This window comes from Gadus chalcogrammus, chromosome 16 (genome assembly GCF_026213295.1).
Source record: "Gadus chalcogrammus isolate NIFS_2021 chromosome 16, NIFS_Gcha_1.0, whole genome shotgun sequence".
NCBI lineage: Eukaryota > Metazoa > Chordata > Actinopteri > Gadiformes > Gadidae > Gadus > Gadus chalcogrammus.
In genome coordinates this window covers 8188923-8216147 of record NC_079427.1, presented here as the reverse complement: position 1 = coordinate 8216147, position 27225 = coordinate 8188923, and the positions used below count along the sequence as shown (strand labels likewise).

Genomic DNA, 27225 nt, shown 5'->3' with positions numbered 1-27225 from the left:
CAGAGGATTCAAACGGTTCGAAAAGCAGAATACAATGCCTTTCATAAAAACGGATTTTCAATTACTCGTTCGTATTCTGCTTGACTTCTTAATTGCCTTGAGGTTTCTGAAAACAGGTTAGCGCACTTTTTGTGTACAATACATGCTGTACGCCTCATGTTTAGATATTCTAACCACGGGGCCAATGTAGGGCTATATAGAAGGGGCCCTACATATTCAACTTTATTTAGCCTACTTTATTAATGTGATTGTTAAAGAAACGTTTAAACGTTCGTGCTCGTAATTGTTTTTTATGTTAGACATTGCTTGGCAACAGTAAAAAAAAAAAAAACTACCTTTTTTAAAGAAGATTAATGGTACTATTTGGATATGATACTCGACTTCTTTATCCTCATTATTTTAATTTGTATTAATAAAGGGGGACTCCAAGCACATGAAATAGGGTTACTTTAATCGTCTCCGTCTTAAATGTAATTGATCCAGAAATTGAACGAATATCGGCCTAATTGGTGGGCGCTCCATGGCGCCTGATCGGAACATGCGCAGGACTATTTGTTCTAGCGGCATGCTGACGCCTGCACAGCCATCATTTTACACGCGCAAAGTTAATCAGAGACTACAAAACAAATGTTGATACTGGCTTAGTCTGCAGTGGGGAAGCCCTCTTTAACATCGCATTGCTGTTGAATTTATGGACCTATGTATATATACTCTGCTCTTTATTCAAATAATTGTGTTTTGATTTCATCATTGTCCAAATTTGTTTGTGTTTCAAATTTGGTATTCAATTTGGTATCTCTAGAATGTTTAATAGTAGTCCATAGGCCAAATAAGGGAACTAATAATAGTATTACCATCACCAATTGACTAACAACTAGTACAACTACTACTACTATAGTTGTAGTAGTTGTATTAGTTGTTAGTCAATTAGTGGTGGAATTAAAACAACGCCGACAACTACCTCTAATAATAACCCCAATACAAACAAATAATAATCATTATTATTATTATGGTTATTATATAATAACCATAAATTAGTAATAGGCCTAGTAATAAGGCCTTCATTAACTCCTGTGTGCGTGGGCTGAGATTGTGTGTTCAGCTGTGCATAACATTTTATGTAGATAGAGGAACAGTATCCTGGTTAAGTGATCAGATCCTCGCGGCCTCGCCTTCCAACTGCCACCAGTCGCCGTCCCAGACCTCGTCCTGGTGGAGACCGCGACATCCGCTACTAGAACGCCCGGAGATATCAGAACAAGGAATAGAAGTGGCCTACAAGGAAGTTGTAGCTCTCTTTTTTTTCACCCAGTTTATTGTTGTTCAATATGATTAATTTATTAAGGAATTTGTTATTTTTTTATACTATGGTGCTATCATTTATTGTCCGATCGTTTGGCGGCATTTTAAATACAGAATATATCTAAACATAATATAATACATAATTATAGAATAGAGACCGTGAACCCATCACATAAACTTTGCTGCACTTCATCGAATGGCTATGCTGCCCATGCTTTATGTAACTTGAATATCCCTGCAGAAACTCAGATTGGGCTACACTTCGGTACATTGCCTAATACAGGCATCGGTACAATGCCTGTATTAGGGCGCCCTCGTCTGGGAATAAGGGTAAACAGCACTATACTGCTTTTATAATGACGCCTTCCTCGTTCATAAACGCAACGTAACGCCTCAGGTCGACTGCAGCACTCTTCCTGTATCATGGCGCCCTCCTCTGTTCATAGAGGCGCACTGCATCACTATATTTGTCAACGGTACTTCGTGTCACATGGCTAGGTCACGTGATTCTCGTTATGTTTTCAACTCTGCGGTGTCTTTGTCGCTCCGTACGACATTTGGCAGCGACCGTATAGCCTTAAAATAACTTAATTTGGCTCACAGTTTTATGGACCATTTGTGTTGGGGCCGCATAACAGCCATATCAGGTAGGTGAATGAGTGTTATGTTTTCAGCCTTGTCTTACTGTCAGTCCTCAGTATTGGTGCCATAACTTCATTGTTGTCGATGCTCAGTAACTCCGAACGAAACACTTCGTAATTTGGAATTCAAATCGATCCATCCATTTGTCTACAGATATTGCTATGTTTAAGTATTTTCGACCTATAGGCCTTTTCTGTTTTTTCTGTTTTGCATATCAATGTTTCTAAGTTGGCTGCTGATTCTCCTGTCAGACAAACAGTATTTATTTGTATCTAACTAAAGCCTAAATGTTGTTATAGCGTTCAATGAAGCTTGTGCATGTCTCTTGTTATGATGCGGGACCACATCTGTGTAACATCTGGGGCAGAGACTGTGACTTAGCATGGGAGTCGTCCTGTTATGCTTTCAACTTTGAAACAAAATGTATAGGATCAAGATACGGCCGTCCAGTACTTCAGCACTGATGTACTGTTTGATATACTGGTTTCTAAAAGTTGTCCTGTTGTCCAAATTAGCCATCATTCTTTCTCAAATACAACAGATAAATTCTTCCAATCCCACTTCTTCTTGAACAAAGAATAGCCCCATTATAATGAAATAAATAGGTGTAATACTAGTTACATAATACGTTACAAATTAATTGTGACCTAGTTATTTTGCACAGCGCTTGACGTGCACTGCCTGTCACTGAATCATCAAGGTCTAGTTCTTATAAGCCTAAACGTTTAGAATACCAGTCAAATTTAGCGGGGATATTAACTACAAGTATTTAGGTGAATCATATCATCAAGTTGATTTGGAAAACACATTCACATTCAGACTGTGCTGTAAGTCCCAATCACTGTTTTTCATTCCCATTCATTCATTTCCAAAAAATCGACCAAGAGTATAACTGATTATCAGCTCATTTAGACCAACGTGTCGAAGCACGTATAGGGGTCAGCAGGTAGGCTGGGGACCTGGGGAAACAAACCCGTAGCCTACCCGAAACATTCACGGCAATTGATTTCATTTGCACCAAAATGTTCTTCTGTAGAACGTCCCACTTTAATTTTTTTATTGTACTTTGTGTAATTTCAAACAGTTTCTTGGATGTTTTGTATATGAATCACCAGGATCCCAGCATTCACTGAGTCACATGACATACCTTTTCCTTTTGGGAATCAATGCCCCGGACAATCCGACCATTGCCACATGAGATACTTCCTCCAAAACAAGTTGCCAGCAGACACTCAAATGTGTCTTCACTTAGCAATCCAAAAAGAGAAACGCAGTGTCGTTATGTTCGAAAGGAGGACATAATTTATCCTTAAAAAACAAAGAACCCTATGTACCACGTAAAATAGATATTGACGCAGATACAGTATAGCATACGCGGGACAACGACTGCGTCGGAACAAACATCCTTTGTTGACGTATGGGGCTGGTCCTTCTGTGTGCACCTGGAACGTTCTCAACAGACGGAACGCAACAGTCAATGGGCGCAGGTGTATAGAAATTAGCACCAGTCAGACGTACAGCGATGCCCGGCTCGGAGTTGTGTTTATGAATAGACGTCGGATCAACACAGCCGGAAGAGAGGGTAAGCATTATTGGATGTATACCTGTACTTTTATTTCACCTGGTCACTCTTACGCCCATAAATATTGTGTGATAAGCATTTATTGTCCAAGAGCAGTCGAATGTGCAGCCAAAGTAAGCATTTCATTGCCTGTGGAACATTTAGGATTTTGTATGTAACAAACTTGTATGTAAACCTTTCAGTTTAACTTGAACGTGAGTGCTTCAGTACTTGTTCAAAGAGTATGAGCTGTATGGTGAAGTAGAGGTTCAGATTTTGAGGATGACTAATAGAGAACATCAGGTCAGAGAAAGGGGCTACAGGCCTGGAAACACGGACAAGAAAACAGCAGTGTCGATACCAAAGTGAGACAAAACATTTGCTTGCGCAGATCTGAGCAGCGCTAGGAAGAACCTCAGCCAGTGGTGAATCCTCTGTGCTCCGTCAACATGAAGACGGGACTTCCCTACGAGAGGGTAAGACCCCACCACCTCTTTTCCCCTGCAGAAGGCAGTGATTACGCTAATACTGTTATTGTGTGTGTGTGTGTGTGTGTGTGTGTGTGTGTGTGTGTGTGTGTGTGTGTGTGTGTGTGTGTGTGTGTGTGTGTGTGTGTGTGTGTGTGTGTGTGTGTGTGTGTGTGTGGTAACTGTCTCATGTTACCACCTAAGAATACTCTCTTGCAGAAATTCTTGATATTCCAGCTTCAGCCCCTCCCTGACTTCCTACCACCCCTATACCGTCTTAAATATATATAATTAAAATTTAAATACTTCATCCTACTTGATAAAGAGCGTTGCGAGGATAGCTTTAAGAATAATCAGTATTGTTGTTGTTGTTGTGGTTGTGTGTGGCTGAGCTGCTTTGTGGGTGGTGGTAATGTCTGCTCACGTTTGAGTTGTTATCTGCCGTGTAGATGGAGGACGTTCAGCGGAGAAGAGAAGAATACAGCAGAGCACAGATGGTGACCATAACACACACGCGCATACACTAATGTGTGTTTACACTCATGCACACGGGCACGCATGCATGCATGCACAGACACATTCACACAAATGCGTAAAAAAACAAAAAACAAATCACTATTATGTGTTCATTATCGGTCTCAAATTAGTGGTTTAATGTGTGTCTGTTGAGACTTTATGTTACTCTAGTGAAGTTATTTAAAGAACCACGTTCAGGGCTTTTTGATCGGGTCCAAACAGCCCCCGTCCAGCTCACGGTCCCCCCTCCCCCCCCTCCCCCCAGTACTACAGGTGTGGGCTGGCCCTGGCCAGCGTGTCCACCCTGCTGGTGCTAGCCGTGATCCTCCAGAGCCTGATGACCACCAGGGGGCCCTCCTCGTCCCCGGACACAGTCCCCAGCCCCAGGTTCCCCGCGGGCCGCGCCCAGACCTGCTCCGACACCTGCAGGTGAGGTCCAGAGGTTCAGCCAGGAGGACAGTGTGTTTATCCAGCTCATAAGAATGCCAGAGAGTGGACTGTGTACTATTTGGGGTTTTACTATTGGGTTGTTTAGCAGACACTTGCATAAAAGCAAGTCAATTATCTGTTATAGTAATCAATAATTGCAGAGTAAAGAGCATTTCATATGCAGGTCATTAAGGAGCAGGTAGGGGTTTGACAGTACATAAACAGGTCATTAAGGAGCAGGTAGGGGTTTGACAGTACATAAACAAGTCATTAAGGAGCAGGTAGGGGTTAGACAGTACAGAGACGGGTCATTAACGAGCAGGTTGGGGTTTGACAGTACATAAACAGGTCATTAAGGAGCAGGTAGGGGTTTGACAGTACATAAACAGGTCATTAAGGAGCAGGTAGGGGTTTGACAGTACAGAGACAGGTCATTAAGGAGCAGGTAGGGGTTAGGCAGTACATAAACAAGTCATTAAGGAGCAGGTTGGGGTTATACAGTACAGAGACAGGTCATTAAGGAGCAGGAAGTGGATAGGCAGTACATAGACAGGTCATTAAGGTGTAGGTTGGGGTTAAACAGTACATAGACAGGCCATTAAGGAGCAGGTTAGGGTTAGGCAGTACATAAACAAGTCATTAAGGAGCAGGTTGGGGTTAGGGCTTTGGGGTTCGAACCCGGGACCTTTCGACTTTGAGGCAAACGCCCTAACTAGTGGACTACCAATCCCCACACTACCCTACCCTGCCCCTATATAACCCTCAGCAACAATATAAGACTTTGCCAAACTTTGCTGAAAAACATTATCATTTGTAATCCATTCCTTCTTGGTTAAACTTTTATCTTTCCTTTTTTTTTTTGAGCTCAACCTTATCTTGGGAATTTCTTTTTAAACGTTTCCTACATCAGGATAGTTTTGGTGGAGAGCATTCCGGAAGGTTTGGTGTACAACGGGAGCACTGCCAACCCTTCCATCTACCAGGCATGGCTCAACCTGATTGGTGAAGCTCGCAGCAGCCTCGACATCGCCTCTTTCTATTGGACCCTCACCAACAAAGACACAGGCACCAAGGAGCCAACCGCCAATCAGGTGAGGGGATGCTATTTGGTTCAATGGCTGTAAAACGTGGTGCTAGACATTTGTGTCAATCTGAAAATGTTTCAATGTTTTCAAATGTCAGTCCTACATATGTGTCATATATATAAAGTTAAATATGCTTGCCACTATTCTGGTGTTTTAAGTTGATCGGTAGCATCAAATTGATGTCCAATACAATTTTTTTGTCATGTTTGACACATGAATATCCTAAAACATCCAACCCCGGTGCATTGTGGGCCACAGGGGGAGGACGTGCTGAAGAGACTGGGCGAGCTGTCCGGGAAGCTGCCCGTGCGCATCGCCGTGGACTTACAAAAAGACAAGCACCCTGCCAACCTGAAGTTCCTCACCAGCGCCGGTCAGTCTCTGTTCCTCTTACCGTGAACCCTCTCCAAGTCCTCTCTTAAGGTTATGGTTCCACGTCGACGCAACGCAAGGGGGTTAACGGACCCTTTACGTCCTTGCGGACCCCCCTTGCTTCCGCAAGGGCCTGACATGCGTCTCCCAAATATTTTAACCTCCCACAATCACGACCTAAAGGGCTGTGATGGGTCCACTCACTAAAAACCGACGCAGAACCAAAACAGGTTCACGACTGCGTCGAAGCGTTTGCTTGGCCCTTGCGTTGCGTGGACGTGGAACCATAATCAGCTCTTCTCTGTGTACTATTCGCTGTTCACTCGTTCAGAAGACGCTATTCATCCAAAACGACCAACAGTTCAGATACATGTCACTCAGCAGCAGGTCGTTCCGTTTAGCTCGCTAAACGGCTAGCAGGATGCTTCATTTAGCGAGCCTTGTACAGGCTTTTAGGCCATAGTATAGCTTTTCTTAAGGATGCGTTTGTATAACCAAGGGTTTACGTCAGATCAGCGGGTTTTTTTCCTTTGTGGCCCCACCTGTACGGCTAACATAGCCCTGTTATCATTAATACTCATATCTATATCAGAAGCTGAGGTGTAGGTCTAGTATATCGGGTCACACCGTCATCATCCCCGAAAATGAACTTCATATTTTACAAATTCAACAAATATTTGATGTGATCCTTTTCGTTGTACCCCCTGGGGCCTGCTCCCTGAGGGCCGGCGGGGCCCAGGGTAGGACCCCCAGGGTGGTCCCCCCCAGAGTGCTGACCGGGTTGGTTGTACATGTTTCAGGGGCCATCATCCGCTCGGTGAACATGCGGGGGCTCACCAACGGGGTCCTCCACACCAAGTTCTGGATCGTAGACAAGAAGCACATCTTCATCGGCAGTCCCAACATGGACTGGCGCTCGCTCACACAGGTACAGAAACACACACACATACACACACCAATGCACACAAATGTGACCACACACCCACACTTGAAAATAGGAAAACACCATCCCACACACAGACCAAACACACCTTACCACATTCATTGCATTTAACTCTGCAAGAACAAAATAAACAGAATCGTGTGTGTGTGTGTGTGTGTGTGTGTGTGTGTGTGTGTGTGTGTGTGTGTGTGTGTGTGTGTGTGTGTGTGTGTGTGTGTGTGTGTGTGTGTGTGTGTGTGTGTGTGTGTGTGTGTTTATAAAATCTTATGGACACCACACCACGATACTCCTCTGCAAATCATGTTCAGCTTCAGTTAGTTGACTCAATTCAGCATTTGCAGGATTGGTCAGACTTCATCCCATCTATGTCATGTCTGGCTTGCACGCGATATGTGGAGCCATGCCGTGCTAATTAACCTCAGCATTATGTTACTGAACCAGCCGGAAATGCGTCTAAGATATCTGTTGGTCAGACATGTGAGGTTGGTTGTATCAAGGATCACGAGGGCTTGGCTCCTGCAGTGCTGAGTTAGGGTTAAACCAAAGTAACCCTTCACGCCTCCGCAGTGTCAGCCAAAAAACCGGGAAACAAGTCAAAAGGTTTGGGCGCTTGTTTGGGTAAAGGAGGAAGCCAATGTGTTGACTTGGTTGATTTTATTTCTGTCAGAAGCTGCACATGCTGTGATCGAGTTTATTTTGGTAGGGTTGGGCCATAATCACAACAATATACACAATATACACAATCGACACATAGCGGTTTACGGTTAAACAGTCAAATAATCAATAATTTAATCAAGCGAGAGCACATCTTATGACTTCTGTTTCGAAAGTCCAATGTGCTGCAACACGCTCTCCTGCAGTTTCCTGCAAATCACTGTTTCCTCCATTCTTGTTTCATTCATAATAAACCCATAAACAAATAAGTTAAGTTTATGGCTGCTAGGCATGTCCTTCATCAGCTTGCTATTCATAACTTTGTGTTGGTAGTAGTCTATGCTAGGCTAAAGTTTCATCGGAAGATGGAGTGACAAAGTCATCCATTTTGAGAACAGCAAGGGCATCGTATTTCATGTTTTCCTCCATTGTCTGCCTGTATGCCCGGATAGTTTTTCCTGCTAATTAGGTTGTGTAGTTAGAAAGAAATCCGGCAGCACTTTATACCTCGCTTACATCAATATTTGATGTGCAAAAAAACGAAAGGGGCGCTTATAAAGAGAGACATATTTTGAGATGGTATCGCTGAGTTTACTGTAATAATTTTGAACTAACGGGATATATATCGTTCAATCAGAAGATGGCCCAACCCTATTGTCTAATAGTTTGACTTTCTTTTTTTGTTTAACCTCAGTGTGTGTGTGTGTGTGTGTGTGTGTGTGTGTGTGTGTGTGTGTGTGTGTGTGTGTGTGTGTGTGTGTGTGTGTGTGTGTGTGTGTGTGTGTGTGTGTCCGTCCCATGTGTTCCACTCTTTTACTGAAGTCAACCAACTGGAAAAGGGTTCCAAAATTCCAAGATGTTTTGAAGAAGTACAAAATGTTTTTGAAAAAGTCCAAGGAACCCACTTCCTGCTTGGACGTTGAGTCATTGCCAGTTTTTGTAGTTTATAAAAAGATAAACCTAAATGGTTGTAAGTCAACCATATTGAGCAAGTATTCTGTCCACGCCGTCTTGAATCAATGACCTAAAAGGTGGGAAGGTTTAAGTTGTTTGGTCCTGTCTTGTTCCTCGGGGGTGGGGGGGCTCACTCTGCAATTAAAATTGTGCATACATTTTGCAAATAAATGAATATAATGAATATAATGAATATAAATGAATAAATAATAAACTAAACTAAGTCACAGGTTATACTAGTTTAGTTATGCTTAGAGGGTATGCTGACGCACAGTAATTGTTGTATATCCGGGCGGAAGTGGCTCAGGAGGCGGACCGGAAGCTTGCTAGTTCGATCCCCAGCTCCTCCTAGCGGAGTGTCGAGGAGCTGGGGATCGAGGAGCTAACCCTAACTGCTCCAGACGAGCTGGCTGTTGCCTTGCGTGGCTGCCACCGCCGTCATTGTAGGAATGAGTGAATGTGTGGATGAATTGGTGAATGTTAAGCTATCAATTTAAAGCGCTTTGAGTGGCCACTGGTTAGAAAAGCTCCATATAAATCAAATCCATTTGCCATTTACCTTTTGGATCAAAACATCCAACAAATGACATTCATTTTTGAATTCATATTATATTCGTGAGGTCAGTGTACACTTTACTTTACTAAACTCGGTCCTTAGTCCAACACCTTGATTGTGCTCTCCCTCCCCCAGGTCAAAGAGCTGGGAGTGGTGGTTTATAACTGCAGCTGCCTCGCAGAAGACCTGGGCAAGATCTTCGAAGCCTATTGGTTCCTGGGCCAGAGCGGTCAGGAAATCCCCGCTACTTGGCCCAGCAGTTTCTCCACAGCCTACAACAAGGACACGCCCCTCCAGCTGCCACTCAACGACACACAGTCGGGTGTCTACCTATCGGTGAGTTTTTTCATTATTTGTCTTTATCAAATTATTATTATGAGGTCATTTGGGTGTGTTTTCTACCGCACGGTCACGTGTATTTTCTGTTTGTTATTTAATTTGTGTAAATCAAACAAAACAAAACACAGCCATAACAAAGTATCTCCTAAACCTGAAGTCATTAATAAACCTTAAAAGGGAAATGTTATGAAAACAACATGTTTCCTGTGGTGGGGTGCTGTTTTGGGTCACGCATACAAACTTTGAAAAAAGTCTGCACATGATTTTTTGGAGCGAGATATGTATTTCTGAAAGTACCCAGCCTACAGTTACCAAACAAGCGAGTCAATTACGGCGCCCCCTCCTACGTAGGAAGGGGGCACAGTTGAATATTACCTCCCACTTCCCCACTCCCCTCCAATCAGAGCATAGCTAAGATTTTGTGGACCAGCGGACGAGCAGCTCCGGCGGGGGGAGCTCGGTGCTAGCCCTGCAGCTAAGCGCCGGGATTACAATCCCTTTCTCTGCCGGACTGCCGCCGAAGCTGGAGACATGGGGGAGAAAGCGACCAGACTGTTAGCTCCGGCGGTGTACTCCGGGAGCCGAACTGCGGCCGAAGCTTTCCGGCTGCTCCGGTGGGTGTACTCCGGGAGCTGAACTGCCGCTGAAGCTGGCAGGTCCGGCGGGGGTAGGTCTCGGCGGAAGTCCGGCAGCTCCGGTGCGGGGAGCTCGGCGGAAAGTCCGGCAGCACAGCTCCCTGAGTACAATCCCTTTTCTCCTCCATGTTGCGGTTCATGGACTTCAGAGAGTCAAGGCCAAAGTTCCTTTCCCCCAATTCCTCTCAACCATGGCCGAGATATCCCCCACTACGAGTCTTTACTTGTTGTGGAAGTGCCATAGACGTCAGACGCAGTCTATATGATTCATAATATCATCCGAGGCGCACATAGCTTTTGGCCGTGATATTAGAATAATATTATATAAAAACCCATATATAATATTATTATTGTTATATTATATGATCTAGATAAAGAGCTCCAGTAGTCCGTAAACGGCAACAGTTCCTTCTCCTCCATGCTGTGGTTCAGTCTGACGGCTCATTGGTCAATGGGCAGCAGCTCATTTGCATCAAAGCTACAGACACCAGAAACAGCTCATTCTGAAGGGACTGAAACAGAGGGCAATAGCGGGAGGCAAGATCTTTTTTCGTAAACGCTATTTCCAGCAAACATCTTCAAAAACATGTTTTCTGGAACTCAAATACTATGTTTACTTGTTGGGAAAACACCATAATATGTCTCCTTTAAGCAATAAAAATTGAGAAAGTAATGCATCATGTAAGTAGGTAACTACTTAGAAGTGTAACATTAAGGTACATGAAGTAACATTTAGTTATCATGAAGTAACATTAAGTTAACATTAGGTAAAATGTAGATATATTTAGTTAACTTTTGGTAAAATGTTGTAGCATTAAGTTAACATGAGGTAACAGTAAGTTAACATGAAGTAACAATAAGTTAACATTAGGTAACTTGAAGTAACATCAAGTTAACATGAAATAACATCAAGTTATCATGAAGTAACATAAAGTTAATATGAAGTTACGTGACAAGTTAACATTAGGTAACATGAGGTAATATTAGGTAACATTAAGTTAACATGAGGTAACATTAAGTTAACATGAAGTAACATTAGGTAACATCAAGTTAACATGACGTAATTCAAGTTATCATGCAGTAACGTAAGTTAACATCAAGTAACATCATGGTAACATGAAGTTAACATAACACACACATAACACACATTAAGTTAACGTGAGGGAATATTAAGTTAACACAAGGTAACATTAAGTTAACATGAACAAACATTAAGTTGACATTAGGTGACTTGAAGTAACATCAAGGTAAAATTAAGTTAACATGAGGTAATAAAAGGTATCATTAAGTTAACATTAGGTAACTTGAAGCAACATGAAGTTGACATGAAGTAACATGAAGTTAACATCAGGTAACATTAAGTTAACATTAAGTTACCATAAGGTAACATCAAGTTAACATCAGGAAACATTAAGTTAACATTAAGTTACCATAAGTTACCATAAGGTAACATGACGTTAACATCAGGTAACATTAAGTTAACATTAAGACTTACCATAAGTTACCATAAGGTAACATGACGTTAACATCAGGTAACATTAAGTTAACATTAAGACTTACCATAAGTTACCATAAGGTAACATGGCTTTAACATCAGGTAACATTAAGTTACCATAAGGTAACATGACGTTAACATCAGGTAACATTAAGTTACCATAAGGGAACATCTAGTTAACATCAGGTAACATTAAGTTACCATAAGTTACCATAAGGTAACATGACGTTAACATCAGGTAACATTAAGTTACCATAAGGTAACATCTAGTTAACATCAGGTAACATTAAGTTACCATAAGGTAACATCTAGTTAACATCAGGTAACATTAAGTTAACATGGCGTCCCTTGCTGTGGCCTCCCTCAGAGCTCTCCTCCCTCCGTGTGCGCTGCGGGCCGGACCTCGGACCTGCAGGCGGTGATGTCTGTGATCCAGGACGCTGAGGAGTTTGTGAACATCGCGGTCATGAGCTACGTCCCCATGATGGAGTTCTCCCGTCCCAAGCAGTAAGCCACGGACGTCGGGGCCGCCGCGTTGGCCTTTTGTATGTGGTTGTTTTAGGGCCTTGTGGATCGTCCTCAAGGTTGGGGAAAAGGGTTGCTTTTGCCCGATGCAGTTATGCTGTTTACTATTTAACTATTGAGTCATTGAGAAGGAGCTCCATCCAAAGGGTCACACAGTGAATCCACACGCAGGTGATGACGGTGCTGAAGGAGGCCTGACGGGACACTGTGGATTTGGGGGAACATTTTGTTGATATGAATGAGTTGTTATTTTCACCCTTTCACTAAATTGTTGTACTTTTTATTTTCTGTCTTATTTAAGCGTTACTTGTGTCAACCCAACATTGCGTTAAAGGGCCTCAGTGTCCATGTTCTGAGACAGTGTGTCTGGCGCCCCCTACAGGTACTGGGCTGAAATTGACACCCAGTTGAGACGAGCTGCGTTCGTAAAAGCGGCCAATGCTGGACCAGCGCTCCAGGTGCGCCTGCTGATCAGCGACTGGGCCCACTCGCAGCCATTCATGCCGCCCTTCCTCAAGTCCCTGGCGTCCATCCACGACCCCAAGCACAAACTGGACATCCAAGTGGTGAGTGGCTGCCCCTGTACATCTTTAAATCAACATGAATCCTGAGTGGATGCAGAAGATCATCTAGATATTGGAAACTATATCTAGGGTTCCGTTGATAGACCCGGACTCTGCTCTCCTTGGATAATAATGACATGTAAGCATTATTTATTGAGTGTTGTTTATGGCGACTCTTAAATCCAAAGCGCCCGCAGTGAATTTAAGATGTATTGCCTCGTTGTAAAGGGGCAAGTAGAGGGCAGACTTCTAGGATCTTCTGGGATTTGAACCCCTAGCCCATAGGATTTCCTGCCCTTGATTGCATGCAATGTGTGATTTTTTTTTTTTGTCTTTCAGAGGCTGTTTGTGGTACCGGCCAACCCGTCACAGAGACTAATCCCCTACGCTAGAGTCAACCACAACAAGTATATGGTGACCGACAAGATAGCCTACATCGGTAAGGCCACACCCTGCATGTGGACCACCATTAACAACACATGATAGCCTACATCGGTAAGGCCACACCCTGCATGTGGACCACCATTAACGACACATGATAGCCTACATCGGTAAGGCAACATGCACTGCATGTGGACCACCATTAACAACACATGATGGCCTACATCGGTGAGGCAACACACACTGCATGTGGAACACCATTAACAACACAAGATAGCCTACATCGATAAGGCAACATGCACTGCATGTGGACCACTATTAACAACACAAGATAGCCTACATCGATAAGGCAACATGCACTGCATGTGGACCACTATTAACAACACAAGATAGCCTACATCGATAAGGCCACACCCTGCATGTGGCCCACCATTAACAACACATGATACAAGAATTACGGATTTATAATTGTGTATTCATATTTAAATTCTATACATTTTTTTATTTTACCTCAACTCTATTTTATGGGATACAGTATGATATCAAGCAAGGCAAACAGTCACCAAAATAAAGTCTGGATGCGTGTGCTTCACCCTCAGGTACATCCAACTGGTCAGGTGACTACTTTGTGAACACAGCCGGAGTCGCCTTGGTGGTCAACCAGACTGCCTCGCAGACGGAAGAGGCCACTGTCCAATCACAGCTCAAGGCTGTGTTTGACCGGGACTGGTACTCCGCCTACAGCACCCCGATCGACCACCACTCCTTTTAAGGGCACGATTTAGCTTAGTATGTAGCGATGGCTCACCATGTTTAACACTGCAACAATCAAAGTGCCAAGGAGCGAACACTGTTTTTCTTCCTAATACGAATTCAAACGCTTACCACCATGTAAAGTTAGTTCGACTCAGAGACCTACCCGTCTTGTAGCAATAGCTGCCCACATCAGTAGGATGTGCACACATCTTTATCGGAAGGACATAGCCAAGTTATCCAAGTGCTACACTGTGGAAAGAAACCTAATCGACTACCAGATGATAGTCCAATCAAAATCAAGAAGGGTGTAAGGAGGAAATGTAGCTTTTGCGTTGGGAGTGAGCTAGTCACTTGAGTTAAGGTGAGCGAAATGTCCCAGAGCTCCTGTCCAATGCACTAGTGTAGCCTTAAATATCCATAAACACCCCACAAAGTTATATAATGGTCGTTATTAGGGGTCCAAGCCAACAGGTTGGATCCCTATTGTTTTTGTAAGGATTATTATTCCTATACTTGCCCCCCTAAAAGTGATACCACAGCCCAAACCGTAAATGGTGCCGACACGCGAATTGCATGACTAGATCCAGATCTGTTCGGACTAAGCAGACGACAAAATCCAGACCTGCCGGCCACTAGGTGGCGCTATACCAAGGAATACGCGTTTGGGGCTATAACTCCCACACCGAACCTCCCACATTCAAAACTTTATACACACAGATGCACTGGAGTCTGCTGCATCTTTTGGCCTAGGCCACGCCCATTTGCGTCTATGAATATTTTTCGCTAAATCGCGAAAACCGCAAAACTGTTTTTTCCCTACTCCTCCCACATTTCTTGACCAATCGACACCAAACTTTGCATACGACATCTTCCGACGCACACGCAAAGAATGCATGGAACACTTTTTTGATCAGACCTTCGACGACGAAACGGTAGCGTTTTGAATATTGGTTTATTAGCTAAATTAGACGTGGAATATCAAAAATCCAAAGAAATCCAAAATTAGACATCGGATCGAGTCCAAATTTGACACACATGTTGGTGCTAACCTTAATGTCGTTCGATAAAAAATTCGGAAAATTTCGCCATTAGGGGGCGCAATAAACGAGGAAATTGTATATCTTCTACAAAATTTCGCCGCGAAAACGCTTCACTGACTTCTCGCTACTCCTACCACAGTCAAATCCTTTGTATCCACAGGTTCAGGGTAGCGTTTTGAACACATGCTTCGCTTTGTGCCGGCGAAACGCACATTTCTTGTCGCGTTGTGCCGGCGAAATGCACACTTCTTGGACCCCTGCATAACTGCTTGCAGTTCTAGTTGCTCTTTATAGATGTAAGCTGCAGCTTAACTCAAAGTGTTGACCGCAAACTCCCCCGTGAGCTGTTTCCAAGATGAAATCTTTGCCTTCTTCTGACCTTGACAACAAGGTGGACAAAAAAGCAATGAGCTTTATCAAGACGTGCAAACAGAATCAACCTCCCCAGTATTTCATTCACTCAAATTTAAATTACTTTGTACTTTAAGTAATGGATCATTAATATAAGCTGAGATGAATCCCCTTATTTCATCTCATCTCATGAATCTTTTTTTTAAATCTTTTTTAAGATCTTTCCTTCAACTAGTTTAGAAAACTGTTTAGTTTTAAATGGTGCGACTGTGGTGTTTAAAATAAAGTTATTTACCTCAAAGTATTATCTTTGACATTACCTCTTCTGCAAACATCGCCCCAGGTAATCTCAGGGAGTAATGATTGAATGAATCAAATGGTGTGTTTTCAGAAATGCTTTGAAATGCTGGATTTATTGTGAGAAAATGTTAATAACTATTGGTACGCCAACTTAAATAGCGCCAATAGAAAAGAAAAAAAGATAGGGTTCACTGATATTTTTAGCTTCCTTATCAGATCGATGGGTTTTTAAACATCTTTTTAGTTTACACCAGCTGCCTATTTAATGACTTAAAAAAGATTTGTGTACAGACTTTTTCTTTGTAACACAATGAAATAAATGATTGAAGATATCATTTCTGTATGAAGTTTTCATTGAAACCAGTTCAACCGACCAACATACAGTGTGTATTATAAGGAATTGTTTCATTATAATTTATTAAGAGTTGAGTCATATTAAAACTATATAATGTACTTCTAGCCCAAATCATGGATTCAAATAAAATGTTGCTGCCCCATCCCAACACTGTAAGTATAACAAACAATACAATTTTTACTTTATGTGTTTATTGTGATGTCTAATGCGCCTGGTTCTCATTTGTATTACAAAAGATGTGGCTTAAAGCTCACTCTTTCTCGTTTCTCCTCGACTTTCAACAGTCTGTTGTTTTGAAGTCAGCCGTCATTGGGCTGTCCCACCATAGTCTCCCTCATACCCCACCCTTCTCTGGGCTGGACCATGAGTGGTGAAGTGGGTGCTGGAGGTGAGGCCCCGAGGAGGGGCCTGATATCAGGATCTTACACCCGGCCAGGGGACTCCAAGTGCTGGCCAGGATGGAAGGTACTGCCCCCCTCGGATCCACACAGGACCGAAGCCTGAGGGAGATACAACAGAGCAGTCAACCAATGTAGGTGTCTCGGCCTCGGATTGACTATCTCCTTTCACTATTCGCCGAGCCCTTGGGAAATATGGAATGGATTTAGTTGATTGTAAGAGGTTCAATGTTATTTTCCACTTTACTTTAATATTTGACTTTACTAATTCAATTCAGTTTGGCTTGTATGAGGTATGACTAATTCAGTTCGGATGTTTGTCCGAATTAATATTTCAATGGAACCACTCCTGTCACTTCATAATACCTTTTTTATGACAAATTTAAATCGGCAAACGTTTACTTTCACGATTCCAATGGAAAACCAGACTTCACCTCTTTGCTCGGAGGCTGGTGGTCGTCTGTCTCTGCTCCCTGTTCTTTGGCGTCGTCCCTGGTCGGGTAAGGGACCTCTTGGGGTTGGACCCTGGACTCCTGAGGCTGGTTCTCTGCTTGGAAGCCCGGGCCGGGGCCCGGCTGACCCAGATCAGGGTGGAGGTCTGACGGAGGCCCTGCGAGGGCCGGTGCCTGGGGTTGATGCTGTAGCGGGGCTTTGGCCTGGAGCTCAGGCTGGGGCTGGGTGTGGACCTCATACTGCTCTGGCTCCATGGTCTGGGTCTGGACATCAATCATTTGTTTTACTGCGACCGGAATTTGGACCTCATGCTTGTCCTTGGTCTTGACCTCGTTCCGGTCCTCGGACGAGATCTTATTCCGGTCCTGGGTCAGGAACTCATTCGGACCCATTCCGGTGTGGGTCTGGGGGTGCAGTGCGACCGGGGTCGGGGTACACAGAGTCTCCCTGGTGCAGGAACTGCAGAGAAGGGGAAGTGGGGGAGGAGTTTCCCGGCGCCCCTCTGGCCACCTGGGGCCCCGACCCAGCCCGCAGAGGTACGGGTCGGACCAGGAGGAGCGGGCCGGGGGCTGGAAGCAGTGGCCTCCCGCCGTGCTTGTGTTTGGTTGGAAGGAAGACGGCGGGCCGTTCGTCCGGGCTCCCCCTCCGCCAAGCGGGCCCGGGAATCGCCACTCGCCCTGGGGGAGCTGATGCGAGCCCGCTCCCGGGAGCCGGTGCTGGGGATGGTGGAGGGATCGGGGGGGCTGATGAGGGGGGTCCGTCGGGTGTGGCAGGGAATACGAAAGGACCTGGTTCGCGACGGCCTGATGTAAGGGGGTGTGTGGGGTCCAGGTCGGAGTGCGTACGTCGGGCCCAGGACGACAGCCCTGGCGCTGGGTGGGGGAGCTCCGGGCTGCCGTCGCGGGGAAGAGCTGGTAGGGCCGGCCGGGGGATTCCCCCGTGGAACCCCCGCACGGGCGGGGAACGCGGCCGCGGGACGGGACCCCCGCCAGACCTGATGCCCTGGGGGCGCTGAGAGTGTCTGATCCCTTCGGGTCGCGGTTGGACGCTCCGGAGTCCTCCAGGGAAGACCGGACGGCGACTTGTCGTTCCCATGGGTTCTGAGCTTCTGTGGGACGGTCCAAATTCTGACAGTCACTCATGAAGGACGGCTCGTCGAACTGTTGGGTCAGCAGCCCGTCGCTGAGCGCCTCGCATGGGGGACATGAGGACCCGGCGGGGGAGGCTGGAGGACCAGGGCGAGGCAGGTGGGCGTCCTTCAGCGGCCTGGCGCAACAGAGCCGGGCGTTGAGGCCACCCTGGGTATGAGGGCGTGGTGGTTGAGGGGGTTGTCGCGGCTGCACCTGTCTCGAGATTTGAGCCGGCGCCGTCTCAACCAAGCTGGCCTGGACATGGTTGAACAACAGTGATTTGTAATTATTTTTTAATTGTATTGTCACAAATTACAAATGACTCGTGTCAATGTTTTGTGCACAGCCCCTAAATCACAGTTACTCAAAGGGCCCCACAACACCCCGTAATGCATTGGTTCTCAAATTGCGGCCCGCGGGCCAATGGCGGCCCACAGAAACATTCCTGGCGGCCCGCAATGACATACAGAAAAAAAAATAATAATAAGCACTCACTAACACCACCAGGTGTGAGTGTGATGAGCCGTTACAAGCCGTTTTGAAATTCGGCCTCTTCTGACGTCACAAGTGGGCGCGTCCACCTAGATTTGTGCTGGATAGATCAGTGTACAAGCCTACCCAGTGGGCTGTAGCAAACGTTGCTCATATATCCAGCACACATCTAGGTACACCTGAGCATCAGAAGAGGCAGATTTTCAAAACGGCCAGAAACGGCTTGTAACGGCTAATCCCACTCACACCTTGTGTGGCATAATATGTCCCCTTTAAGTAGCTGTATACCGCGAGCTGACCTGCTCCATGGCCTGTGTGGCGTTGTGGTGGTAACAGCTGAACCTGGCGGCGCCGGACAGGTGCGCCAAGGTGAGGAAAGGGTGGCGGAGTGCCGACATGGGGGAAATCCTCAGGTTGGAGTCCAGGGTCAGGATCCTCTTGAGCAGATTCACCATGCAGTGACGGTCTGTATCCTGGTGAGGGCGCCAAAGAACCGGGAATCAAGGACAAGCGAGGCTGGGTTACAAAAAGATACCTGCCCCAATTGATTAAAGGTGTATTACGATTGTTTACTGAATAGGTTATATCGGTGTGAATTGGCATCCATACTCTTTGTCACTATCACTTTCTTATTCACTGGTTCACGCTCACCATTTCTATCTCTCTTTCTTTTTCTCTTGCATTGTCTCTCTCTCTCTCTCTCTCTCTCTCTCTCTCTCTCTCTCTCTCTCTCTCTCTCTCTCTCTCTCTCTCTCTCTCTCTCTCTCTCTCTCTCTCTCTCTCTCTCTCTGCCCCTCCCTCCCCTCCCCTCACCTCCGCCTCAGCCTCGTCCGGGCGTAGCTCCGCCTCTCGCTCCCTGGGCTCCATGTCACTCAGCTGGTCCAGAGACCTCAGCACGTACTTCCTCCTCTCCCGGCCGCCTCCTCCTCCTCCTCCGCCTAGGCCCTCCCCTCGGCCCTGACCTTGACCTCTGACCTCCCACGGAGCTAGGCACTTCCGGTTGGTCTTCAGCTGCCACTGAGTGGCCCCGCTGCTGTTCCTGAGCAAGGCAGCGACCGCAAATGCAGGTGTGGGATGTCAAACACGCGTCCACACACACACACACACACACCCAGACACACGCACACACACAGACGCACACACACACACAGACACACGCACTACATACTTGATACGGTTGAAGAACATGTGTGACTTGCTGGCGGAGCAGAGCAGGCTGGCATGGGGCAGACCCTGTGTCTCACAGATGTAGCGCACCTGGGGGGGGGGGGGGGGGGGGGGTCCGGCATACGGAGGGCCACACAACAGGAGGGTGAAGGGGAGAGGACGTCAGAAGCATAGAGAAACCCTGATTTCGGTTAGCGACTTTCAATGACCAGTAATGATGAGCGATTAAACTACTGATAGAGTAAACTGAATGGATTTCCATGCTTATTTTCTAGTGTGTGTGTGTGTGTGTGTGTGTGTGTGTGTTTGTGTGTGTGTCACCTGCTCCATCTCTGAATCTCCGGGGTAGAGGGGCCAGCCCAGGTAGAGCTCTGACATCACACAGCCGAGGGACCACATGTCCACCCTCCAACTGAAGGGGAGGCCCAGCAGGACCTCTGGGGCCCTGTAGTACCTACACACACACACACACACACACACACACACAAAAACAGACACACAAACACACACACACACACACAAAAACAGACACACACACACACACACACACACACACACACACACACACACACACACACACACACACAGCGCTAACAAGACATAACCGGTCAGCAGAATTGCAAGTTATGAGTTTGTATATGTATTTTCTCTGTGGTCTAGTCTCTTGATTGCATTTGAATGCAACATTGTGTTACCTGGATTGGATGTACGGCGCTTTCACAAAGCGCACCTCACTGAAGATACTGGCGGAGCCGAAGTCTATTAACTTCACTCTGAACGGGTAGCGGCTGTGGTCCACGAGCATGACATTCTCCGGTTTCAAGTCCGCATGGATGATCGCGAGATCCTTCAACTTTTGCAGCGCTTTCAGCATCTGGCCGGTGATGACGCGGATGACGCGCACGCTCAGGGGTTTGAATCCATTCTTCTTCTGCAGCTGGTGAAGACTCATCTCTAGCAACTCAAACACCAGATAGTGGTGTCTTTGGTCGTGAAACTCCTCAAAGAAGCGAACGATGTGGCAGTTTGATAGATCCTCTCTGCAAACGAGGCGTATTAGTTTCAATTCATTGCGTATCACCCGGTTCCTCTGCGGGTCAAATTTTAACATTTTGACGGCCACCAGTGCTCCGTCTCGGCTCCTCCAGCATCTCGATACGGTCCCGAAGGTGCCTTTCCCGATCTGCTCCAGTACGTGGTACACCTCGGTGTTGGAAAACAGATCTCTCATTATGTTCGAGGAGCGTCTTGCAAATCGTCATTGACAGTTTAAATAATAAACAACATGTCATGTTGCATGTGTTTGTATCGTTGTCTGGACGATAGAATTCCAAAGGTGTCCTTTTGGTGTCAAACATTTTGGGTCAATTAAAATCTAATTCTGATTGATACAAATTGTAAAATGGGTTAAAAACGTAGTTTTTTAAAGCAATTTATACCGTTTTTCTAGAAGGCGTTCTACTTGTCTACAAATGCAATCAAAAATAAATAAAACACTGAATAAACTACAATATAGTCATTAATTTGTCACTTGGCAGCAAGGTTGTTGGACTAATTGTACAGTGAGGCCTATAAGTTATATAACATTATCATATGAAGCTTTGTCATGCATCGCTTTAAGGCAACCCCATTGTTTTTTAAATGTGTTTAAATTAAAAAGAAAAGATAGAATCTTAGTTGATTCGCACATGGCCTAACATCCTCGGCAAAAATGTGCTTAATAGCGAAATGTGATTCGTAAAGGGGTTGATATAATTTGTAAGCCATTAAGTAGGCCTAGAATGCCATTGGATTATTCGAGTAACGGGTACACGTTGTAATGTCGCTGTTCGCCGTCTGATCGACAGGGGGTGCTAGACTATCACGAAATGTGTTTTATGCAAGTGACAATATATCAAAAAATTTAGTATAGAATAAATAAATAGTATGTATGTTCAAATAAATCTGCATTATAATTGCGGTTATAATTGAAATGTCTTGACCACTTTCTGCATAACTAAACGTCGCAGTTAAAACATATTTATTTCCCAAGTACTGAAACATAAACCAGACTACTTGCTAACTATACATTTCCCACAGCTTCAGCGACTATACCATGACACTACATGGTATCTGAAATGACAGCTGATACCAAAGAATACTCTCTCTCTCTCTCTCTCTCTCTCTCTCTCTCTCTCTCTCTCTCTCTCTCTCTCTTTCTCTCTTTCTCTCTTTCTCTCTTTCTCTCTTTCTCTCTCTCTCTCTCTCTCTCTCTCTCTCTCTCACGCACTCTCTCCCTCCCAAACGTACACTGCTATTCGCTGTGTGTTAGCTATGTGCTGCCGGGGGTCGTGGCATGCAGTAGCAGCCCCACCCACGGCGGTTATTTCTGCGGGCCCGTCGGAATTCAGGAGCTTGTTAAATGACCCCCTTGCGTTGCGTCGACGTGGAACCATAACTGAGCCTTTAAGCGATGGTCCTCGATGCTCCACCAGCAGAGGGCGCTGTCTCTGAAGTTGGCATTTACGGTTGACTGTAGCCCTTTGAGAAGTGTTGAGTTCACGCGCCTGTGATTGACAGGCAAGATGGATTCCCCTGAAACCAATCAGTGGAAGATGCCCCTCCGTGCCAAATAACAATTTCTAACTAATTATACTCAAATTCCAGCTCTTAAATCTTATTTCCAGCAGCAGGGATTACAGACAAAAAATTGCTTCATAGGTACACATTATTATGCACGCCCCCAAACCCGACGTTTGGCTGCTTAATCGGAAGTAACTCTTAAGAAAAAAACTAAAAAGGTAAAATGACGTAATTCCTTATTCCACAACAGGCCTATTTTGGGATGATTCGGCCACGCCTCTCCAAATTGACCCATTAACTCTATCTTTTTCCTGCAGTCCCAGTAAACAAATCATCTGCGTTCCTCGGTTTCATCACGCAGTACTTCTGTACCAACCAGCCGGTACCAGACACCCCCCAAATAATGCTGCCCAGGAAGATTGGGCACCACCCACCCAGAGGACGTGTGTGCGTGCGCGTGCGTGTGTGCGTGCGTGGGTGGGTGTTTTGATGTTCTTGTGTGAGTAGTGGTGTTTTCCCGCTGCAGTCCGCTGGTTCTTGTATCAATGTGTGGGCAAGAGTCTCATCAACATGGGCGTATATCCTAGGCAGAGGGCTGGTGCTGGTGCTACCATGGTTGTGTCTGCCAACGTAAGCCCAGGAACCCCCCCCCCCCCTCCCCGGTCAGTCTGACCTAAAGCCCCCGGACGACCTGCACAATGGAGCGGGGCTTTGGTGGACAAGCGCCACAAACTGCTGAGCCAGCCAAGCACACACACACACACACACACACACACACACACACACACACACACACACACACACACACACACACACACACACACACACACACACACACACACACACACACAGGCAGCCCTATTCTGTACCACTGCTCTACTGTCGTCTCTCACACACACACACACAGCAATCATGTGCACACACTCACAGGCTTCTAAACACACTCAAACACTCAAACAAGCACACTCACACAAACAAACACAAAAGTATCTTCCTGCATGTGGATGAATATGAAAATACACACAATTCCATACATTTATGTCAAAACACACATCTGTCTGTCTGTCGGTCTGTCTGTCTGTCTGCCTATCAATTAATTTGGTCGCTTCACTGATCCATAAACACGGCTGCTACTAAAGGCTTTTCCTCACAAAAACACACACTCTCTCCCAAACTACACCATGTCAATGCGCTGGGACAGGCCTGTTTCTCTCTCCCCTCTGTTTATACATGCAATCTCTCTCTCTCTCTCTCTCTCTCTCTCTCTCTCTCTCTCTCTCTCTCTCTCTCTCTCTCTCTCTCTGTCTCTCGCTCTCTCTAGCAAAACCACCACTTGGTCCATCCATTCATCCACCTGATTGTTCAGTCATCCATCCCTGAACCCCCCCCCCCTCTCTCTCCCTCTCTCTCTGTCTCTCTCTCCCACTCTCGCTCTCTCTATCCCACTCGCTCTCTCTCTGCTCCCCAAACCACGAGTCATTCCCTCTTGGATGTCCCGATTGATGATCCCTGACGGTCAAACGGAGAACGTCCTGTGCCATCACCCAGCGGTCTCCACCTTTACCCCGTTGGTCCCCCACGGAGCCCCCCCAGAGTGCGGGCCCCGTGTCCCCCAGCGTGGAGCCAGTCCGCCGGCCGCCGTGTGTGTGTGTGTGTGAGGACCGGGCGGTTCCTCCTCTCCCGGAGCGCCATGTGTGAGTGTCTGCGTGGGATCTTCAGAGTCTCCTGGACCCCCTCCTCCAACGCTGGTCAGTTCCTGTTTGTGTGTGCGTTGATGTTTCGTGTGTGTGTGTTTATTGACCCGTCGGCCTGTCTGTCTCTACTATGGGTCTGTCTGTCGCTATCATATCTTTCAGACTCTCCGTCTTGTGATGATGCTTACATTCTTTTCTTTTTTGAAAATAATTTTCTTTTCAGACATTTTTGTATCAATTTATAAATTTTATATATATTTTTGTACCGTTGTGTTAATCATAATACTCTTGAGAGGCTGTATGAGACACATGCACACAAGCACGCACGCACACACACTGGGCTACAGTGGCCTCTGGCTCTTAGTTATACTCTAAATTGTTGTTCATGACAGTTGTTTATGGCCCCCAGAAACACAGGGGCCACACACTTCAGGGGTCACTGTAGAGCAGGTCGAGGAAGTAGCCATTGTGTGTCTGATGACAGTTACTGGTGGCTGTTTAGTTTCTGCTTCCTCAGCGGATTTGGGTGTGTGTTTGTGTGTGGGTGTGTTTGTGTGTTTGTGTTAAGGGGGGGGGGTGTGCGTGTGGGTGTGCATATGTGCATGTCCTCGAAACACAAACAGGGAAACACAACATACACACAGGATAGCATTCAAACCTTTTGACATGCCTTTTCTCCCATCTACATTCATTGGCCATCCGTCAATCATTTAAGCATCAGTGCATTTCCTTATCATCCATCTACCTTTATCCATAATCCATCCATCCATCATTTATTCCGCCATCTATCATCCTCCTGTCCATTGATTCAATCACTCAAACAAAATGCTGTGTATACCATAGAAACATCCTAGAACTGGGAGTGAATCATCATACAGGTGTATCTGGGAATAGCCCGAGCCAGACACAGCCAGGCCAAAACTCAAATTATTTAAGAACCTCAATGCATTTTTGATTTAAAAGGGGCGGGAACCAAAATGCCCTCTGAAAGCAATTAGATAGATCTACAACCAATAGGAGCAGCCGAAGGGGTGACGCATCCACGGCAGCCATCTTGATTGTTTATGAAAATGCCCCAATGGCGCTTCCATAGGACACTCCTCTGTACAGTCAGTACAGAGGGCTGTGATTGGCCGGACCTGGACCAGGTCTGAACGGGAGGGGGGCCAAACGCATATGCCAGAGCAAATAAAAGAAGAGCACTCAGATTAAACTTGTTCCCAGGCTAGGCTGGGCTAGGCTAGGCTGAATAGTGTTATAAAGTAGATGGATATAAACTCAACTGGGTATTTGGTTGTACACATATGGTTTTATATTATACGTGTATGGTATTATATTTGTAATCTTTTGTATGAGAGTAGGTATTTTGGTCTACCTGTCTATTTGAGATGTATGGTGATGAGTAGCAAACGCTAAGCTTGTACATTGGCTCTGGGTTAGCCTAGCTTGTTACTCAGTGCGTTTGGGAATGTGTGGCGTGTTGATCAGTATATCAGCTCTCACTATGACTGTCCCGACAGCTGGTGTAGCACAAATCAGCATTATAGAGGGCCGCAGATACACCGGAGATAAACACAGGCACACACACACACACACACACACACACACACACACACACACACACACACACACACACACACACACACACACACACACACACACACACACACACACACACACACACACACACACACACACAAACACACACACACACACACACACACACACACACACACACACACACACACAAACACACAAACACCCCAACACACATGCACACATACATGCACACATGCATACATGCACGCGCATGCACACATGCAGTCACACACAGCCCCTCTACTACGCACAAGCAACCCTTTCCCCCAAACTCAACAAACACACAAACACGCACACTCAAACACACACATGCACACACACTACCATTCCCGTTAACTAGGCCAGCTGCTGTCCGGGAGAAGAGCAGTCACACTTTCTCTAAAGCGTGATCCGCTAGGCTGTTTCTATAACCAGCCTTCCAGTCAGGTCATAAATAGTGTCACAACGTTGTAATAAAAGCCTTGTTTATTTAATTAGGCTTGATTTTGGTTTAATTGCTTGGGGATTCCAATCCAAACAGAAAACAAAAAGGGGAACCTAAAAATACTATAAGTAAGGTCAATATGCCCTCATAAATCTCCTTAAAGAGACAACACCATCAGGGCTGGGACCTTATCTTATCTTATCTACATTTTAAACCTGACAATAATAATGACCTGACTCGTTCTCCCTGACATCCTCGTCACAGACAGTTATAACTCTGACAATGTGTGTGCCAAGCTCTACCCATTGAGGTAAATACGGAAGGGAACCCCTAACCTTGAGAGTGGTAGTGCCTTGCTCTTCCCACCCAACAGGGCCTAGTACAAACAGCAGGCCAGTGTCGGGTAGATTAGGACTAATGCAGACTAATGTGTAGTAACACTGGCTACATAGGCAGGCAAACAGACAGTCTTTATCACCAAACTCCCTTTCCCCAAACCCATCCCACTTCCAGTTAGCAACGCCCCTTTACCGCCCAAATATGGGGGCATCTCCCTGCCCTCTGGCCAATCAGGCGGGCCAGAGTGTGGCTGCCAGAGATGCCCTGGGCACGGGCCAGACCTGAGCGGTCAGTGAGGGGAGCACCAGTCGGGCTGTAAAACCTGAAAGACAGACAGGGAAACAGGGAACCAGGCGGTCAACAACAAAAAAGTAAGTGAATAGGAGAGGAAGACGTATACAGTTGGACTTTAGAAAACAGAGGGTGGCAAGAGAGACAAGCAGGGATGGAGAGCTGAGGCTGGACCTTAGGTTACGTTGCAGCACGGAGACACCTTTTGTAAGGTGTTTTGTATGTAGAAAAAGGTTTATGTCAACTAAAGTTGCCTCACTCTTGAGGACAGAATAGAGCTTGTGAGGTGGCATGAGTTGATAAATCAGATTTTCAATGAAATGATTCTGAGTTGATTGATCAGATATTAAAATGCGAGGTCATCAGAGGTATGAGAGGTGCAATTTAAGATGGTTATTGATTTTGTAGCGGTGCGAGGAATAGAAAACTACGTACGTAATCCTGAGAACTGAAAA

At 45.7% G+C, this 27225-nt stretch overlaps 2 protein-coding genes across 3 annotated transcripts in view; both read left to right on the top strand.

The window, feature by feature from the left end:
* The first annotated feature begins 1810 nt into the window (after positions 1–1810).
* On the top strand, positions 1811–16590 carry pld3 (phospholipase D family, member 3). 2 transcript variants are annotated; one of them, XM_056611333.1, is made up of 12 exons: positions 1811–3526; positions 3897–3981; positions 4422–4469; positions 4754–4917; positions 5828–6008; positions 6261–6375; positions 7175–7302; positions 9617–9817; positions 12318–12457; positions 12858–13041; positions 13378–13477; positions 14019–16590. In XM_056611333.1, the coding sequence occupies exons 2-12, from the start codon at positions 3955–3957 to the stop codon at positions 14189–14191; spliced, it is 1461 nt and encodes a 486-aa protein (XP_056467308.1). In that variant the 5' UTR covers positions 1811–3526; positions 3897–3954; the 3' UTR covers positions 14192–16590. The 2 variants fall into 2 exon arrangements, with proteins under 2 accessions (XP_056467308.1, XP_056467307.1); XM_056611332.1 differs by having other exon boundaries at positions 1811–1949; positions 14019–16589.
* A 10208-nt stretch (positions 16591–26798) lies between these two features.
* Positions 26799–27225, top strand: part of prx (periaxin) — a gene marked incomplete at its 5' end in the record, with an annotated part of 29645 nt that continues 29218 nt past the window's right edge. Inside the window, one exon of the mRNA XM_056610395.1 lies at positions 26799–26850. Within this exon, the coding sequence (XP_056466370.1) occupies positions 26799–26850 (52 nt within the window). The remainder of the gene's footprint in view (positions 26851–27225) is intronic.

Coding starts and splice junctions, on each gene's coding strand:
- pld3 (XM_056611333.1), top strand. CDS start 3,955: ATGAAGACGGGACTTCCCTACGAGAGG. Junction 4,470..4,753: donor AATACAGCAGAGCACAGATG/GTGACCATAACA, acceptor CCCTCCCCCCAG/TACTACAGGTGTGGGCTGGC. Junction 7,303..9,616: donor ACTGGCGCTCGCTCACACAG/GTACAGAAACAC, acceptor TCCCTCCCCCAG/GTCAAAGAGCTGGGAGTGGT.